This window comes from Hemiscyllium ocellatum, chromosome 7 (genome assembly GCF_020745735.1).
Source record: "Hemiscyllium ocellatum isolate sHemOce1 chromosome 7, sHemOce1.pat.X.cur, whole genome shotgun sequence".
NCBI lineage: Eukaryota > Metazoa > Chordata > Chondrichthyes > Orectolobiformes > Hemiscylliidae > Hemiscyllium > Hemiscyllium ocellatum.
Genome location: NC_083407.1, coordinates 72,071,291 through 72,090,600, shown reverse-complemented (window position 1 = coordinate 72,090,600; position 19,310 = coordinate 72,071,291). Strand labels below are relative to the sequence as shown.

At 40.4% G+C, this 19,310-nt stretch overlaps 1 protein-coding gene across 3 annotated transcripts in view; it reads right to left on the bottom strand.

Moving 5' to 3' along the window:
• Nucleotides 1-1,868: 1,868 nt before the first annotated feature.
• ube2e3 (ubiquitin-conjugating enzyme E2E 3 (UBC4/5 homolog, yeast)) overlaps nucleotides 1,869-19,310 on the bottom strand; it is a 139,000-nt gene continuing 121,558 nt past the window's right edge. For all 3 annotated transcript variants that reach the window (XM_060827337.1, XM_060827335.1, XM_060827336.1), the window contains exon 6: nucleotides 1,869-2,499. In XM_060827337.1, the coding sequence (XP_060683320.1) occupies nucleotides 2,402-2,499 (98 nt within the window). In that variant the 3' untranslated portion in view covers nucleotides 1,869-2,401. The remainder of the gene's footprint in view (nucleotides 2,500-19,310) is intronic.

Here is a 19,310-nt window from a genome sequence, read left to right as displayed (position 1 = left end):
ACTCCACTGTTAATTCTTAATAAACAATTAACTATGTTCTACATCTGATTATAGCCACGATAACTACAAAACAAAATTTCACAGCAACCCCTGCCCCCCAAATACAGAATTATTGTTTAATGGTGTAAACCACATTAAATGTTAAAATTGACTTTTAAAAAAAATCATCCCCAGTACTTATATCTCATTTATTTATAAATGCCCAGTTTAAATTTAGTGTCAGATCGGTTGTTGTGGTTCAGTGATTTGTTTAGTTTCGTAACAGTATCTCTTTCTCTCATTTAAAAAACAGGAATTTGATAAGATCAGAGAGGATGGGAAAACTTCCTACAGGCATTTGTCAAATAAAACAGTTGATGGAGTTTGTGTACAAATTTCAGGAGCGTGTAAATTTCTGTGTCGTTATACATGTTCTGAATTTTATTAACTGCCCTGAGTAAGGAGTTGACAATGGAAGTCTTCAACAGTCCAAAAATAAAAAAAAAGTTTTAATAATTTTACCTGATTTGAAAGCAAAGTGGATCATTTTGATATGCTGTGTCATTGAGATAACTTTTTATCTCATTAGTTCAATAATTGCGAATGCTTTACATTTAGTTATGGGAATGGTTTATCAAATTAGTATACCTAACCAAATAGACTGATTATTTCAGCCAAACGCAACTGTTTCTCTATGGAGGCACTTTTTGTGTGAATTCCCTGGGTATTGTGACCACAGATTCATGGACAGAGATTTGATGGTCATCCAATCAGTTTTACTACATAGGTTCTTCTGTTATTTACACTGAATTATGCTGTTTGAGTTTAGTTGGAACAAAGGTTACAAAATCAGACTAGGTGGATAAGCACATTGTGCGAAATCCAAATAACCTTTTCTGAAGTGCTTCATACATTCACAGAAGCAGCTTGATGTAAACTTAAAGAACAGTACTTCATCTTTCAATTAAGCACTTTACAGTCTGCTGGATTCAGTATTGCGCTCAATTGCAGACCATAAATTCAGTCTCCCATTTTGTTCCCTTTCTTATACTTGTTTATTTTCTTTCAGTCAGCTTATCTGCTCTAGAGACATCTTTTGATTCTTTTCTTGCTTAACCTCCATTCCTTTAGATCCTAGAGGGGTAAATTTTGTCATTCACATTTTCTAAAAACTGTCTTCCACCCTATCAGACCTCCCTTTGTCCTAAACCCATCCATCTCTTTCTCAAAACCTATTAGAGCTATGAACTTTTCCTGGTTCTGTATCAAGGTCACAGATAATTCTCTCTCTCGAAATAATGCTGCCTAAACGACTTTTGACATGTAGCATTTTCAGAGTTTTCTCCCCGGCACTTTTGTTTTTTTTAAATTGCAGATTTCCAGCATCCGCTACATTTTGCTTTGGATTTCTGTCTATACCCCCTGTTCAGTTACAACACTACAAGAGCTACAATACATAATTGTTATGTTATCTACTACTCTCAGTATGCATCCTAACAGCTGCATTAAAGCAAAGTTGGTAATAGCACTTGCACCTTCATATTAGTAAAATTTTATTAGCACATAATAAAAATAGATAGGGATATGTCCTAAATTATGTTGAGCATAAAATAATGTTTTGCATCAACAAGGAGGTGAAGACACAACAGCCAGCTTGCACGAGTCTTCTGCCACTTATCCACTGCCAACTACTCGCACCATAACATTTTAATGACAGCATCAAACCTTAACTTTTCACAATAGTCATTTTGACAGTTATTCTATTCCACCTCTACTTGTTTTTCAGCTGTATTGCAATCTTGAAGAGATCACCAAACTACATCCAACAATATGACTCAATAACACTACTCTTCCCATCAAAGAAACACACCAAATGTAAAATAAATAAATAACCTCGGAAACAGTTTATTGTGTTTTGAGATGATACATCATATGCTCATTATTTAGAGCTACAAAGGTTTAAATGAAATCTCTTCATTACAAATTGACAAAAAGGTAAAACGGATTCACAACAGCATGTACCACATGATCAGAAATGGAACTGGGTTTAATACGAATGCCAAAATTCTAATAATCTACAGCTATCATAGATTTCATACAGATAATGGATTAGGCTAAAATGCACCATAATATTTGGTTGACTTGAGGAACATTTTCCTTATTACATCACAAAATACATTTTGATATCCCAAAGAAGCAGACTTGCAAGTAGGCATTTAACATAACTAATCTACTGCTACAAAGATCTACTTCAATAGCTTTTACCTTTTATAGGGCCTTTCCCAATCTTCAAAGATAAAAGCAGAGATTAGAATCAGTATAACATATACACAGAAGTCCGTATTGTAAAGGCTATAAAGAATTGTTGCACATTGTAAATAATGCCTCCTGCTCCTTTTCACAACACAGGAAGTGATGCAATTTATGTCGCATATCTCTTGGTCCACTGTCTGGCTATCCTGTCATGTTCTGCTCTGTTGGTCAAATATTGGGTTGCTATGCTCCCAACTAAAGGATCCGCTGTGAAACAGAAAGAATTTTTAATTAATAAACCAACGCTGAGAAAATTTAGAAGATGCTTTATTATTCATTTCTTCACTAGTTCCCCAAACTCTGTTGTATTCTTCCATTTACCACATTTTCTCCATGCAATGCAGCTGTGCAATCATTTGTGGACACCATTTAACTGTACTATTACAAAGGAAATCATTAAAATGCTTTTCAAGGCATGCATACAGCAAAGTTGTTACTACAATTAAAAGAGCTCCTAAAATGTCAATTTGAAAAGGAATATTAACATAACATTGTCAAATTTAAATTGCAGAACTACTTACAAATAGGAATGCCAAGAAAACTGACAATGGAAGTTAGTTTTTGTATTTAAACATTGCTTAAAAAAAAAGAGACAAAGTGATGCCTTTTTAAAAAAAAATTAGTTGTGGGATTTTGGCATTGCTGGCTGATCAGCCAGTATTTATTGCTTGTTCCTTGTTGCCCCTAAGGTTTTGTGATCCACCTTCTTGAACTGCTGCAATCCATGCGCTTGCTGTAAGTTTTGCCCGCAGTGCTGTTAGGGAGAGAATCCCAGGAATTTCTGACCAACCACAAAGGAACAGTGACACATTTGCTGGTCAGGATGGTGAGTGTGTTGAAAGGGAATTTGTTGGTGGTAGTGTTCCCACACAATATGGGAACAATTATATATTTTACATATTATGCTGCCCTGTCCTTTGAGATGGAAGTGGTCATGTTTTGGGAGGTGCTGCCTAGGGATCTTTAGTGAATTTCCAGTGCATCTTGTAGATGGCACACATTGCTGCTACTGAGCACCAGTAGTGGAGAGAGTGGATGCTTGTGGATGTGGTGCCAAACAGGTTGCTTTGTCCTGGATGGTGTGAGGATCCTGAGTATTGTTGGAGCGGCACCGATCCAGGTAAGTGAGGAGTATTCCATTACAATCCTGAATTGTGCCTTGTAGGTGGTGGATGAGCTTTGGGGAGTCAGAAGGACAGTTACTCTCAGTATTCCTAGCTCTTGCAGCTCTGGCTAACCCAGTTCAGTTTCTGGTCAATGGTAACCCCCATGATATTGAAAGTGGGGGATTCAGTGATGGTAACACAGTTGATGGTGGTTAAATATTCTCTTATTGGGTTGGTCATTACCCGGCATTTATGTGGCATGAATATTACTTGTTATTTTTTCAACCCAAGTCTAGATATTGTCATGATCTTGTTGCATTTGAATATGGACTACTGCAGTATCTGTGGAGTCATGAATCGTGCTGAACATTGTGCAATCATTGGCAAACATCCCCACTTCTGGCATAATCTTGGATTGGAAGTTCAGTGATGAAGTAGCTGAAGATGATTGGGTCGAGGACACCACCGACATCTGAAGAGATGTCTTGGAGCTGAGACGACTGACCTCCTCTAACCACAACCTTTCTCTGTGCAAGGTATGACTCCAACCAGCACAGATTCCCACTTCCTCTGGCCTGATTCCTATCAATTCCAATTTTGCTAAGAGTCTTTAATGCCACACTCAGTCAAATGCTGCCTTAATAGCAAGGGCTCTCTCTCTCTCACCACACATCTGGAGTTCAAGGTTTTTGTCCATGCTTGAACCAAAGCTGAACTAAGGTTAGGAGTTGAATGGCCCTGGCACAACTCAAACTGGATGTCAGTGAAAAGGCTGTTGCTAAGCAAGTGTTGCTCGATAGCACTGTTCATGACACCTTCCATCACTTTTTTGATGATTGAGAGTAGACTGTCCAGGTTGGATTTATCCTGCTTTTTGTATACAGGACATATCTGAGCAATTTTAAGTAAATGTCAGTATGGTCACTGTACTGGAACAGCTTGGCTAGGGGGACAGCAAGTTTTGCAATACAGATCTTCAGTACTGTTGCTGCAATGTTGTCAGGACCTAGCATTATCCAGTGTCTCCAACTATTTCATGCCATCATGTGGAGGGAGTTGAATTTGAAGACTGCATATATGGTACTGGGAACCACTGAAAGAGGTGGAGATGGATTACCCACTCGGCACTACTTGCTAAAGATTGTTGCAAATGCTTCAGCCTTATCTTTTGCACTGAGGTCCTGGACTATGTCATCATTGAGAATAGGGATATTTTTGCAGACTCTCTTCTCCAGAGAAGTGCAAGAAACCAAACATGGAAAGGCATCATCAATTTGAAAATAAGAGAAAAGATGTTGCTTGGTTGGACCATGGGCAGCATGAAGATTTGGTTAGCTTCAATTCCCTCTCTTTTTTTCCAGCAATGTTTAAGTGCTTGTATAGTCTGCAAGGTTTTATACTATCACATCCAATCCAATATTTAACATCAACAGTAACACAATCATGCTCATCATAAATACTGAAGAAGCCATCCACCGTGATTTCGCAGGGGTTTATACAATCTCTATCTTGTTGTAACTTTTTGACATTTTAAATCACTGAACGTCAAATAAAGATTGTGGCATAGATATGGCATAAAGCGAGAAACAAAAATCATACATTTTAAATATCAAGTTACTTTCTTTTATTTTAATTTTTAAATTTTCTTGGAGAAATTGTAAAATAAGTTGTTCAAGACCAAAGAAACCATACAATAGTAATTTTGATTTATTACATCATAAAAAATCCTCAGTTATTCCTGCTTAAATAAGGCTTAATATTTTCATGGATTCATACAGCTAAAATAGTGGGTGAAAAGTTCATGCCAAATCAGTGTGTAGGTTGTGTAAGCAATGACTACAACAGCATATTCTGTGGAGGAAGTGTTTCACTGACAGCAATTTCCAGATCTCCTGTTTAACCGTGCATGCACAGATGCTAGAAGCGGCTGTCATTTTTATAGAATAATAATGGTGAATAGAGATGGTCTTTGCTGTCATTCCAACTCCCAAATTCTGGTCGATTAGTAGTTTTTCTACATCAAGTGCATCAAACAAGGTGCATTTTTGGTATATTTGACTTTTCAAGATACATTAGATAACTCATAAAACATAATTCTGTGCCTTGATTTTCTTTTCTTTTTGTTTCATGTATTCATGTTGCAGAGTAAGAAAGACTGCTCAAGTTATTGATTGTATCAATACAATGCTAGCATTTGGACTTGATTTCTTTGATCCTTCCTTAATGCTTAATTTACACTAGAACACACTCTCATTTTAGAGAGTGCAGTCAAATTCCAGAAAGTGTTAACTGCAGGATTCCAGTAAGCAATGTAACAAAAACCTGTTGACCTGAACAGTTCATTCTTCCAATGTGCCTTTAAATGAAAATGGCAGAACAATATTCATGGCCCTTGTGTGTTCACAAAAAAAGTTCATTAACAGTCCATTCAAAATCTGAATTAGGTAGCATGCATTTTCCTCTCACCTGACCCAAAAGCAGCTCAATTCTATTTAGCACATATTCCAAGAAAGTTCAATGAATGACAATAGCATAGTGCAAATTCCAGTTCAATGCATGGAATTTAGACATCATGCTGCATAAATTCAAGCTGTCAGGTCACACTCAAGGCTTTGAACTCATGTCACTGTGAATATACCTTACTGGCACATTTTTACTATGCCGAAGTATAGATTAATGATGATATAGTTGCAAGCCTCTGCAAATATCTAGGGGTCTTTCAAAGTGCTCTGTGTAGAAATCTTGAACTTTTAAGCCCTATTCCATATAAATATACAATTTTTCACAGCATCAACACACAAAACAAAAGGCAAATAGACAACATAACCAATGTTGTTACTGAGTGTTGTGTTAATGTGCTGTCCTTGAAGCTGAAAGACAATTTTGTAAAAGCTGCAATAACAAATGGTTAACATTTGAATTAGAAAAAGCATATTTACAAACGGCTATAAAATCCAAAGGTGTAAGAATATTTAACCATAACTGCATCAGAATATAGCTTTAAATACAAAATTCTGATTACAATTATAGTATTTGACTAAGCAAGGAAGCCACACGCAAAGATTTATGGCTTCCTTAACTGGGATGCATTAGCAAAGATGAATAGGGCACAGTACTTCTAAGATTATAAGAATGACTGAAAAACGTAATAGCTACGTCCATATGTGTAAATAAAACAGATACAATCGACAAGAATTTGTCTCCTTGTTGGAGAGTCATTGAGCAAATACATCTTTGATTTCTGTTGTCTATACAGTTCATAACTTAAACCTGTTGGAATTTCAAACAGACATGTGGAGTTCAGTTGCCATAAAATCAGGCATATTGAAAATGAATCAGTTCAGTCAAAACAGGTGCTGGAATGCAATTTGCCCATGATGCCAGCATGAAATAACTTTCATAGTTTAGTGATAAATCTGAGAACTGAGATAAAACCACAATTACAAAGGGTTGAGCAGGCAAAATTTAATGCTGACATTCAAACAGTGCTGGCTTGTGATCCATGTGAGTGAAAACTCTCCTCAGAATTTTAAAAACAATTTTCCTGTGCTTGTGGGCATCAGGGATATATGAATTACAACAGTAGCTTGGGAAATAGCTTAGTTTACTCAAACAGTGAAAGAAAAATGACAAACTCATGTTCTCAGTGTGACAGTCACAATATTCTACAGATCTTCTTGATCACTCACTGAAAGAACACATTAGTCTAAAGGACTGCAAAACAACCTAGAGGAAGACCTTTACCGAAATAGGGTGCCTACAAAAATTCCAACACAAACAAAATAATATGCATGCCAGAAAAAGTTGGTGTTGAGTCAATAAACTTGCATCAGTTTTTGCAAAAGATCGTTGACCAGAATGTTAACTCTGTTTCTGTCTCCACTGATACTGCCTGATCTCATGAGTAGATCCAGTTTTGTTTTTACAACAAATATTGCTTTGGTTGAAGACAGAACTTCCATTAGTTGGCATTGAAGAAAAGCTCCTGGAATACAGCAACTGTATACTCAACTGTTCTTATTTGTGTACCCACCAAAAGATTGGTCAAAGTGCAGCACTATCATGCTTTAGTGGACAATTTCTGAATCTTCAGGAGACAAACTTAAGCAAATTGAAAAAGCTCTTGCAGAACAAGACCATAAAAAAAACTCTCTTGGGTGATCAGCTTGTGATGTAATTGGACAGGCATAATTCTATATTTAACACTGGCGCAGGGTGAGAAGAATTTCATTCAGAGCTTGAGACAAGTGGGAGATTGAGCCAATATCATACATATATTTCATTGTTCTTACATAGAAGAGAACTTGTGGTGCAATTGATGCGAGCTATCATGGATGGGAGAATACAGAAACAATATAGTTGTTATTGTCATGAAAAGTTGCAGTCTAGTTTTGAACTTACTAGAGGGTAAAGTAATTTGAAGATTCACAGTGGAAATTTAAGGTATTATGCATTAATTTGACAAACAAGACTTCAAGGGTGGCAATCAGCACTTTGTGAACTTAACAGAAGCAGACTTTCAGTCAACACATGGCTTGGTTTGGAGGCAGGATGGCTTGCATGAAAGTTTCACATTCTTGGAGAAGCGTGGCACACCAAGGCAAGTTTGAAATTGGCTAAGGAGAGTAAAACTAAAAGCTATTGGAAACGAAACAGCCATGTTAAATGAAATAAATAGTAGAGAAATATCAGAGGATGAAGGATAATAAATAAAGACAGTTAAAACAGAATGGTATTTTGCGAGATTATAGACTTCGAGAGAACTGAAATCCTGAAAGTTAAAACTTGTATTTATTTCCCACCAACAATAATTTCAATGATGCCAGGCAGCATTTTAATTGGACGCCCTCCAAGACACGAGGTGAGGCCCTAATTATCTTAAGCCACTCTGGTAAATGGCAAATGAGTCCACAAACAGTGCCAGAGTGATCTGCAGAAAGAATGTTGGGGTATATTTAGGAGACAAAGCAAAAGGGAGAAACACGAGCAACCAGTGATAAATTAACCCTCACCATATCACAGGGCAGGTGATAGCCAAGTGGTATTGTCAGCAAACTGTTAGTCCAGAGACCCAGGTAATGTTCTGTGGACCCAGGTTTACATCCTGATATGGCAGAAGGTGGAGTATGAATTCAATAAAAATGTTGAATTAAGAGTCTGATGATGACCACAAATCCATTGCCAACTGTCAGAAAAACCAACCTGGTTGACTAAAGCTCTTTAAAGAAGTAAGCTGCCACCCTTACCTGGTCAGGCCTACATGTGATTCCAGACACACTGCAATATGGCTGACTCCAACTGTCCTCTGGGCAATTTAGGGTTGGACACCCTCATCCCATGAATGAATAAAAAAAATTGAGAACAAGTTGGGAAAGAATCAAAGAAAATAACTTCAATTTGACACTTCTAATGGCCTTAGGTCTCCAAAAGCGTGTCACAATCTGGTAAGTAAATACTTTCAAAGTAGAAAAATGCAACATCCAATTTTTCTACATTCAAGAATTAGACTGTCCATTAGCAGGAGCCTGAAAAAAATCAATGTGCAAATGAAGGCCTTCGAAAGGCATGGCAGCCAGTTAACTTCCAAGAGTTTGCAAGATGATGGTGGAGTAGCACACTCCAGCTAGAGCTCATCCACTCCAGCACCTTCGTAGGGCCCTCCCAGCATGGTGACCTCCAAGTCTGGCGCAGTGGTCCACCGGCCTGGCCACTTTCCAGCCTTCTGCTGCAGCTTCCCAGCTTGGCGTGTCACTGGCGTGGTATGGAGTGAAGGCTCAGTGCAGACTGGAAGCTAAGTGCCAGCAAGGTCTGCTATACTGAACGCTTTTCTATAATGCTGGACATTTTATTTCTCTAACACATCTTGTATCGAAAACTGTGCCTAAGTACTTTTGTATCTAAGCCAGCATTAATTGGTGATGTATAAACTTTTCACTATACACATTGACTGTATATGACAATAAAGTTATTTTATTCTAACTTCCTTCTGCAGCTACCATGACAAAACGCTAAGTCACATGACAGAAACTGACAATAGCAAAGCCGATATTTAAATTTGCATTAATGATAAAAATGGAAGCAGAACATCAAGCTAGAACCAACAATACTTCATACATAGGTAAAACAAAATCATAGTGATTTTATAACCCTTAAGTTTCTAATTCATACCTTTCTAATCACCAGTAGTAACTATTATTGTTTCGAAACCTTGAAGTTCAGGAGTATTTCAGGAGACAGTCACAACTCATTCAAATTCATCCAGTGGACAGGAGGGGGTGGCTGTTTGAGTGAGGCAGGTCTAGGGATCTCGGAGGTAGAGTTGCAGGAGCCTCAGCCTTTGACCAACAGCTTCATGAGTCTTGCTCCCTATTTGGATGGGAGTGGGGACTACAGGCAGAATTGGCCGACAGACCGCAGCACTGTGTTGCAGGGAGCCATCCAATTATAGACAATAGGTGCAGGAGTAGGCCATTCGGCCTTTCGAGCCAGCACTACCATTCATTATGATCATGGCTGATCATCCTCAATCAGTATCCTGTTCCTGCCTTATCCCCATAACCCTTGATTTCACTATCCTTTAGAGTTCTTGATTAGTGGGCGGCACGGTGGCACAGTGGTTAGCACTGCTGCCTCACAGCGCCTGTAGACCCGGGTTCAATTCCCGACTCAGGCGACTGACTGTGTGGAGTTTGCACGTTCTCCCCGTGTCTGCGTGGGTTTCCTCCGGGTGCTCCGGTTTCCTCCCACAGTCCAAAGATGTGCGGGTCAGGTGAATTGGCCAAGCTAAATTGCCCGTAGTGTTAGGTAAGGGGTAAATGTAGGGGTATGGGTGGGTTGCGCTTCGGCGGGTCGGTGTGGACTTGTTGGGCCGAAGGGCCTGTTTCCACACTGTAAGTCTAACCTAACCTAATCTCCCATGCTTATGTCATTTCTCATTACAGCATTGATCACTTCCTTCACCAAAACTACACCACTCCCTTTTCCTTTCAGTCTGTCTTTGAAATGCTGAGTACCCTTGAATATTCAGTTCCCAGACCTGGTCTCCTTGTAACCATACTTCAGTAATCATGACCAAATTGTACTATTTTGTTTCTAATTGCGCCATTAATCCATAAATTTTGATTTGAATGATTTGTGCTTTTAGATACAAAGCTTTTAAATTTATTCTGCTGCTAAATTTCCCTTTTTTTGTAATTCCTTGGTGCATAAAACATTCACCTGTTCTGTCCCTCACCTTTATTGACTGGTAACCATCCACCACATCACTAATCTGCACTCTTACCTCCCTCTCAAATTTGGGTTTTCTAATTTCCCCGACAACTGAATCCTCCCCCTGTTTAGTTTAATGTATGTCGTTGGTAGCTCTGTGGGCCAAGACCACTGACTCTTGACCGTCCTACTCCAGGTTCCTCTGCAGCCCAGGTGACACATCCCTAACCTGAGCACCAGGTAGGCAACACAACCTTCGGGATTCTTGATCCTGCTGATCAAGAACAGTGTCGGTACCCCTAACTATACCAACCCCAACTACAACTACATTTCTCCTCTTGCTCTCTCGCGCATGCTCTCGCTCTTCCCCACCGACCCCACAATTAAGAGCTCTTAAGGATAGTGGAATCAAGGGTTATGGGGATAAGGCAGGAACAGGATACTGATTGAGGATGAACACCAGCTAGCCACAAAAAGACACGACCCCCCCCTCCCTCATAGCCCTACACACGGATGAAAAAAACCACCATTTCGACTGGGACAACACATCTATCCTGGGACAGGCTAAGCAGAGACATGCCAGAGAATTCCTAGAGGCCTGACACTCCAACCACAACGCCATAAGCAAGCACATGGATCTAGATGCCATCTATCAACCCCTCAGAAAACGAACAGGAAATGACATCAGCACAATCTTCAGGAACCCCATCCAGGAGAAAGATATAAATAGAAAGCAGGAGACAACAGCATCACTTCACTTGGAGGTCACCACTGATGATGTTACCTAGCCAGGTAATGAAACGTCTGGATATCAAACCTACAGCTCAGCAAGCAAACCTACACCCTGTTAATGGGGATCCTGGAGATATAACATATCAAATGCCTTCCAGAAGTCCAGATAAGGTGCCACACAAAAGGTTAATTCACAAGGTTAGATCATATGAGGCTGGAATAATTTATTAGCTTGGATAGATGACTGGCTGATGGACAGAAGACAGAGAGTCGAGTTGAGATAAATAGGTTTTTTCCTGGATGGCAAGATGTAACCAGTGGGGTGTCACAGGGTTCAGTCCTTGGACCTCAACTATTTACAATCTACATTAACAACTCGGATACAGGGATAGAAGACTCTATAAACAAATTTGCAGATGACAAAATTAGACTGTACAGTAAATTGCTGAGGAAATAAGAACCTACAAATGGATATAGGTAGGTCAGGAGAGTGGGCCAAAATGTGGCAGATGGAATTAATGTGGATAAGTGTGAGGTCATGGATTTTGGTTGAAATAAATGGGAAGGCGCCCTATTATCTAAATGGGGAGAGGATTCGGGGTGCTCTGATACAGAGGGAGCTGGGTATCCTTACTCACAAGTTACAGAAAACTAGCATGCAGGTACAAGCAGATAATAAAAACAGCGAATGGAATGTTAGCTTTTATACCTAAAGAAATAGAATATAAAGGTAAGGAAGCATTGTTGCAAATGTACAAGGCACTGGTGAGACTACTCCTGGAGTATTGTGCGTAGTTTTGGTCCCTTTATTTGAGTAAAGATGGAGTGGCATTGGAGATATTCAGAGGACATTCACCAGATTGATCCCAGAGATGATGGGTTTGTTGTACAAAGAGAGATTGAACAGTTTAGGTTTATACTTTCTGGAATTTAGAAGAATGAAGGGAGGGAAAATTGAAGTATTCAAGTTGATAAAAGGTATGGATAAAATAGATGTGGAGTGCATGCTTCCTCTTGTGGAGTATTCAAGGCCGAGAGGGCATAGTCTTAAAAGGGATAGCAAATTTTAAACAGATTTGAAGAGAAACCACTTCTCCCAAAGTGCTGTGAATCTGTGGAATTTGCTACTCCAAAGTGCAGTGGATGCTGGGACAGTGAGTAAATTTAAGGAGGAGTTAGACAGATTTTTAATTGGTAATGGGTTGAAGGCTTATGGGAAGAAGGCAGAAAAAAGGGGGTGAGGAGCATATCAGCCGTGATGAATGGGTAGACTCGATGGGCAAATGGCCCAATTTTGCTCTTCTACCTTATGAACTTGAATGCATTGAAGTGAGGGTTTCCTAACATAAAAGACAAGGAAGTTTTAATGAAACCATTCATTTTTCTGCGACAACAGCATGGTGTTTATATAGAAACATGGATACTTTGAGCATGAAAACATAACCTGCTGGTTTTTGGAGAACAATCCAAAACTGATAATCACGGATTCACTTTCTCCAGTCGGTTCCTGGCCTTCTTTTGCTTCAAAAGGTTAATCTGATTTACAGTAAAAATATGATGGTCTCTGCCACACAGTTCCACACAATCAAAAATCCAATACTCTAACATTAAAAACTTCCATTTACATAATATGTTTAACATCATAATGTCCCAAAATGCCAAACAGGAACAATACCAATCAAAACTGGACTCAGTGAAGTAGCAAGTTAGATGGCTGAAGTTTAGGTCACTGAGGTAGATTAAGGGGTGTCTTAAAAGAGAACAGATAGAGACAGATGTTTAGGGAAGGAATTCCAGAGTTAGGGACTTCCGCAGCTGAAGGCAGAGTAACAAGTAGTGCAATGTTTAAAGTTAGGGAGGCACAAGAGAGCAGACTGGAACAGGCAGGATAATTTGAGGTTTGCAGATTACAGAGATAGGATAGGGTGAGGTCAGGGAGGAAATTAAGAAGAAGGATGGCAATTCTTCTTAAATTAAACAAGTGATGGCCGAATGGAGTTACTGATCAAGAAACTGAGCTAAACCCTGAGCACTTGGGTTTGAATCCTGTCAATGCAGATGGTGGAATTTCTATTCAATACAATATATCTGGAATTAAGAATCTATTGGTGACCACAAAACCTTTATCGATTGTCAAAAAAAAAACCCATCTGGCTCACTTATGTTCTTCAAGAAAAGAAATCTTTCATCCACACTTGGTCTGGCCTGCACGTGACTTCAGATCCATAGCAATGTGGCTGACTCTCAACTGCCCTTTGAAGTGGCCTCGTAAGTTACTTCATTTTACCAATCGCTGTAAAGTCTCAACAAAGAAATGAAATTCGATGGATCATCTGGCGATAGACTTCGACACCAGGAAAAACAGCAGGAACAGTCCTGTCAACCCTGCAAAATCTTCCTTACCCACATCTGGAGGCTAGTACCAAAATTGGGAGAGCGGTCTCAAAGACTAATCAAACAACAGCCTGACAGTCATACTCATGGAATCGTACCTTACAATGTCCTAGACAGCACCATCCCTACCCTTGGATTTTTCCTGTTCCAGCATCAGGACAGACCCAGCAGAGGTGGCAGCATAGTGCTATACAGTTTGGAGGGAATTGCTCTCTGCATCCTTAACATTGACTCCAGATCCCATGAAGTCTCATGGCTTAATGTTAAAAATGGACAAGAAACCCCCCCTTCCCCCCATATACTATCCTCCCTCAGTTGATTAATCAATACTCCTTCACATTGAGCAATACCTAGAGAAAGTGCTGAGGACGGCAAGGGCACAAAACACACTCTGGACAGAGGATTTCTAAGTCCACCACATAGTGGCTCGACAGCAACACTACTAATAGAGCTGGTCATGTTCTAAAGCACATAGCTGCTAGACTGGGTCTGCAGCATATTGAGAAGGAACATACTTGACTTCATCCTTGCCAATTTGCCAGCTGCAGATGCATCTGTCCAAGACAGAATCAGTAAGAGTGTCTACTACATAGTCCTTGTGGAGGAAAAGACCTGCCTTCATGGTGAGAATACCCTCCATGTTGTGTGGTTCAATCATGGTAACTCAGACAGACTTCAAATAGACCCAGTAAATCAATATTGAGCATCCATGAGGCACTGTGAGCCATCAACAGCAGTTGAATTGTCCAGCACAATCTGCAACCTCATGGCCTGGCATACCCCCCATTCCAACACCATCAAGCCAGGGGATCAACCCTGGTTCCAATGAGAATGCAGGAGGGCATGCCAGGAACAGAACTAGGCATACCTGAAAATGTGATGTCAACCAAGTGAAGCAACTAAACAGCATAAGCAGTGTGAAAGGAGCCCAACAGTTAATGGATCAGATCTAACTTCAGCAGTGCTGCCACATCGTGAATGGTGGCAGATTACTAAACAACTTATTGATGAGGAGGATCCAGAAATATCTCCAACCACAATGAAGGAAGAGCCCAACATATCAGTGTGAAAATCAAGGCTGAAGCATTTGCAGCAATCTTCCTGACGAAGGGCTTTTTCCCGAAACGTCGATTTTCCTGCTCCTCGGATGCTGCCTAACCTGCACTGCTTTTCCAACGCAACTCTAATCTAGACTTCTGCGAAAAATGCCAAGTGGGGGTCGATTCATCTTGGCCTCCGCCGTGGTACTGAACATTACAGATACCAGTCTTCAGCCAATTCAAGAACTGGATACTGCAAAAAATTATGGGCCCCGACAACATTCTGGCAATAGTACTAAAAAACTTGCGCTCCCCTAGCTAAGCTGCTCCAGTACAGTTACAACACTGCATCCACCTGATTGTATGTCCTGTACATACAATCAGAGCAAATCCAACCCAGTCAATTGCCACCCCATTAGTCCCCTCTTGATCATCAGTAAAGTGATGGAAGAGGTCATCAACAGTGCTATCAAACAGCACCTATTCAGCAATAATCTACTCTGTGACCTCCAGTTTAGATTCCACCAGGGCCACTCAGCTTCTGACCTCCTTAGCCTTGAATCGAACAAGGACAAAAGACCTCGATTCCACAAGTGAGGTGAGAGTGACAGCCCTTGACATCAAGTCCGCATTTGACCAAACGTGATATCTAAGAGCCTTAACAAAACTGCAAATAATGGTATCGGGGACAAACTTGCGACTGATTGGAGACAAACACGGTACATCAGAAAACTGCTGTGATTGTTAGAGGTCAGTCATCTTCGATCCAGAACATCTCAGGGTACTGTCCGAGGCCCAACCATCTTCAGCTGCTTCAACGATCAGCTCTCCATTACAAGGTCAGATGTGGGATGTTTGCCAATGATTGCACACTGTTCAGAACTATTCGTGACTCCACTGATAATGAAACAGTCCATATCCAAGTGCAACAATATCTGGACAATATGCAGGCTTGGACTGACAGGCAACATTTATGCCACACAAATGCTATACAATGACTATCTCCAATAGAAGTCAATCTTCACCGTCCCTTGACATTCAATGGCGCTACCATCACTGAACTCCCCACTGTCAATATCCTGAGGGCTATCATTGACCAGAAACTCAACTAAACTCACCACTAAACGTAGTACAACAAGAGCAAATCAAAGGCTAGGAACACTGCATCGAGTAACTCAACTCCTGACTCCCAAAATCCTACTCATCTTCTACAAGATACAAGTCCGGAGTTGATGGATAGGTGCCACTCCAACAAATCACAAGAGGTTTGACACCATACAAAACAGCACACTTGACTTGGACCAATCCACAAGTAATCACTTCTTCCATCACTGACTCTCAGTAGCAGCAGTGTGTACCATCGACAAGATACATTGCAGAAATTCACCTAATATTCTTAGGCAGCACATTCCAAAACCATGACCCCTTCCATGTAAAAGGCAAAAGCAGCATACACACAGGAACACGACCATCTGCAAGTTCTCCTCCAAGTTACTCAGCATTCTGCCTTCAAAATATATCGCCATTCCTTCACCATCGCTGGGTTAATATTGCAGAATTCCCTGCCTAAAGGATTGCAGGTCAACAGACAGCACGTGAACTGCATTGTATCAAGGCTGCAGATCACCACCTTCTCAACGGCAACTAGGAACAGGCAAGAAAATGCTGGTCATGTTCCATAAGTGAATAAAAAGAAATGACAAAACATTCCCCATTAACAAGTTGTCATTCATTAAAAATCTTAAATTTGTCAAGTACAACATTTTTAACAAGTTATCTACTGGCTAACTCAATTCACTCCACAATGATTGTCCAGAACTGGGATTAAACAAGCTGGTCAATTCTTAATTAGTAGTTTGTCCTTCTGTCTTTTCTTTAATAAGGTGTTATATTGGCTACTTAAGAATCCGACTACTTTGAGTCTGGTCTTCCAAGCAGCCACAGACTTTTTGGGAGGGTGTTGAAAGAATTTCAGAGTTCAAATTTCTGCAACATATTGTGAAAAACTGATGCATGTTTCAGTTTATTCTGTTTATGAACTCAATTCTACTTGATGGCATAGCTACTTTTGCCTGAGCAACAAATCATTCAGCTTCTTGAAGTTGTTTAAATGAGATCATAGCTGAAATTCCCACAATACATCTTGCTCACAAACATTTTTTAAAAATCAATCACTGGACTCAGGAGCAGGAGCAGACCATTTGACCTGAAAGCCAGTTCCACCATTCAAAATCATGGCTGATCCAATTGTCATTTTAGGTCTACTCCTTTGCCTACACCTCAAAATTCTCGATACACTTGCCGGTCAAAATTCTGTCCAACTCAACCTTGGATAAATTGAAGGATCTAATCTCCACCATCTTCTGAGAATAGAATTCTGAACTAGAATGAAGTTTTGGGAAAAAAAAATTTTCAACTCAGTTTAAAAAGAAGAGGCCTCCCATTTAGAGAACGTCCCTTAGCTTTTGCTTCCCCCCCAAAAAATCTTTCCATTATTCAACCTATCTAATCCTCTCAAGATCATAAGATGTTCCAACAAGATCACCCCTCACTCTCCTAAGTTCCAATACGCTTAGGCCTTACCTGATCAAACTTGCTTCATAAGGTGAACCTTTCATCGAAGTATGACGTGTGAACATTTTTTGAACTGCTTCAAAAGCAATTACTTCCTACAGGAGTCTAAAGCCATTTGCAGTACTCCAAATGTACCCTGTACTTTCGCAATCAACTTTCTCTACTTTTTTGTATCTTCCCCTATGAAGCAAATCACAACATTCCATTTACCTTACTAACTAATTGTTGTATCTACCTGCACAATTTGATACGATGTGTCAGGAAACCCACATATCTCTGGCAAGGCAGTGATGTCCACATCCAATTAGGGAATTAAAAAACCTCCAATTTCTTATCATTTAAATAGCATCCTGCTTCTCTATGCTTTGTACCAACATTACCAAGTTCACATTTACCCCGACTATCTAGCTGGTTGATCTCACTGTGAACAGGAGTGATCACATCTACAGCAAGTGTTGGTTGCTGGAAGAACTCTGGCTCAGAAGCTGAGCTTCAAACACTGCAGCACATCTGGGAGGGGGAGAAAGAGTTACCTGGATGCTTTGTTTCAGGAGGCAGTCACACCTGGTTGATCAAGTAATTCAAATTCAGTTAGTGATCAGGGTCAACAAGGTGCGATTGCAAGTGAGGCAGGTAAAGGATCCTGAGTTCAGGAGTAGAGGAGCCTCAACTTTTGACCTTATCCAACAGGTTTCAGATTCTTGCTCCCCATGTGGACGAGGTAAAGGGCTGCGGGGAGGATGAGCCAACTGACCATGGCACCATGGTGCAGAAGGTCATTCAAAAGGGGGTGGGGGCAAAAAGACAAGTGGCAGTTATAGAGGAATCTATAATTAAAGGGACAGATAATATGGTTTGCAAACCAGATTGGGAATCCCACATAGTGTGTTGCCTGCCTGGTGCCAAGGTGCAGGACATCTCTGACCAGCTTGACAGGATATTGGAGCGGGAGAGGGAGGATCCAGTTGTTGTGGTCCACATTGGGACTAACAACATAGGCAAGGGTAGGATGGAGGACTTGTTTGGGAGTTAATGAGCACAGGAATGAAATGAAGGAAAAGGTCCTCAAGGATCAATCTCCGGATTACTGCCCAAGCCACATGCAAATTGGCTTAGGGACAAGAAAATTAGGAAATTAAGCATGTAGCTAAGAGAATGGTGTGGGAAAGAGGTGTACCATTTCATGGGGCATTGAAACTGGGGGGATCTGTACCGATGGGACGGTCTCCACATGAACTGATCTGGAACCAGTGTTCTAGCGAAAAGGATAAATTGGGTGGTCACCACGACTTTAAATTTGAGAGTCGGAGAAGGGAAAGGGAACAAGAAGTATCGTGATAAATGAAAAGGTAAGCAGCAGGTGAGCACGTATGGAGGAGGCTTGAAGTTCAAGGCAGGCTATGAAAGAAGCAAAAATGAAGGATAACTCAGGAGCCATTAGAGATGTTGTGAATCATGACAGTAAGAAAGCTAGCATAAAGGCACTTTATCTGAACGCTCATAGCATTTGTAACAAGGTTGATGAGTTAATGGCACAAACCAGCGTGAACGAATACGATTTTATAGCCATCATGGAGACTTGGTTGCAGAACGGTCATGACTGAAAATTAAATATCCAGGGTACCAGACTATTCCGAAGGTCAGACAGGAATGCAAGGGAAGTGGTGTAGCTCTGATATTCAAGGACGACATCAGGGTGGCGCTGAGAGATGATATACGTTCTATAGAGCATGAAGTTGAATCAATTTGGGCAGAAATTAGGAATTCCAAGAAGAAAAGGTCACTGATAGGCACAGTCTATAGGCCACAAAGTAATATCACATTGGGTGGGCAATAAACAAGGAAATAACTAATGCCTGCAAAAATGCATGACCATTATTGTGGGAGATTTTAGTCTGCATGTAGAACATACAACAGTACAGCACAGAATAGGCCCTTCAGCCTACGATGTTGTGCCGACCAC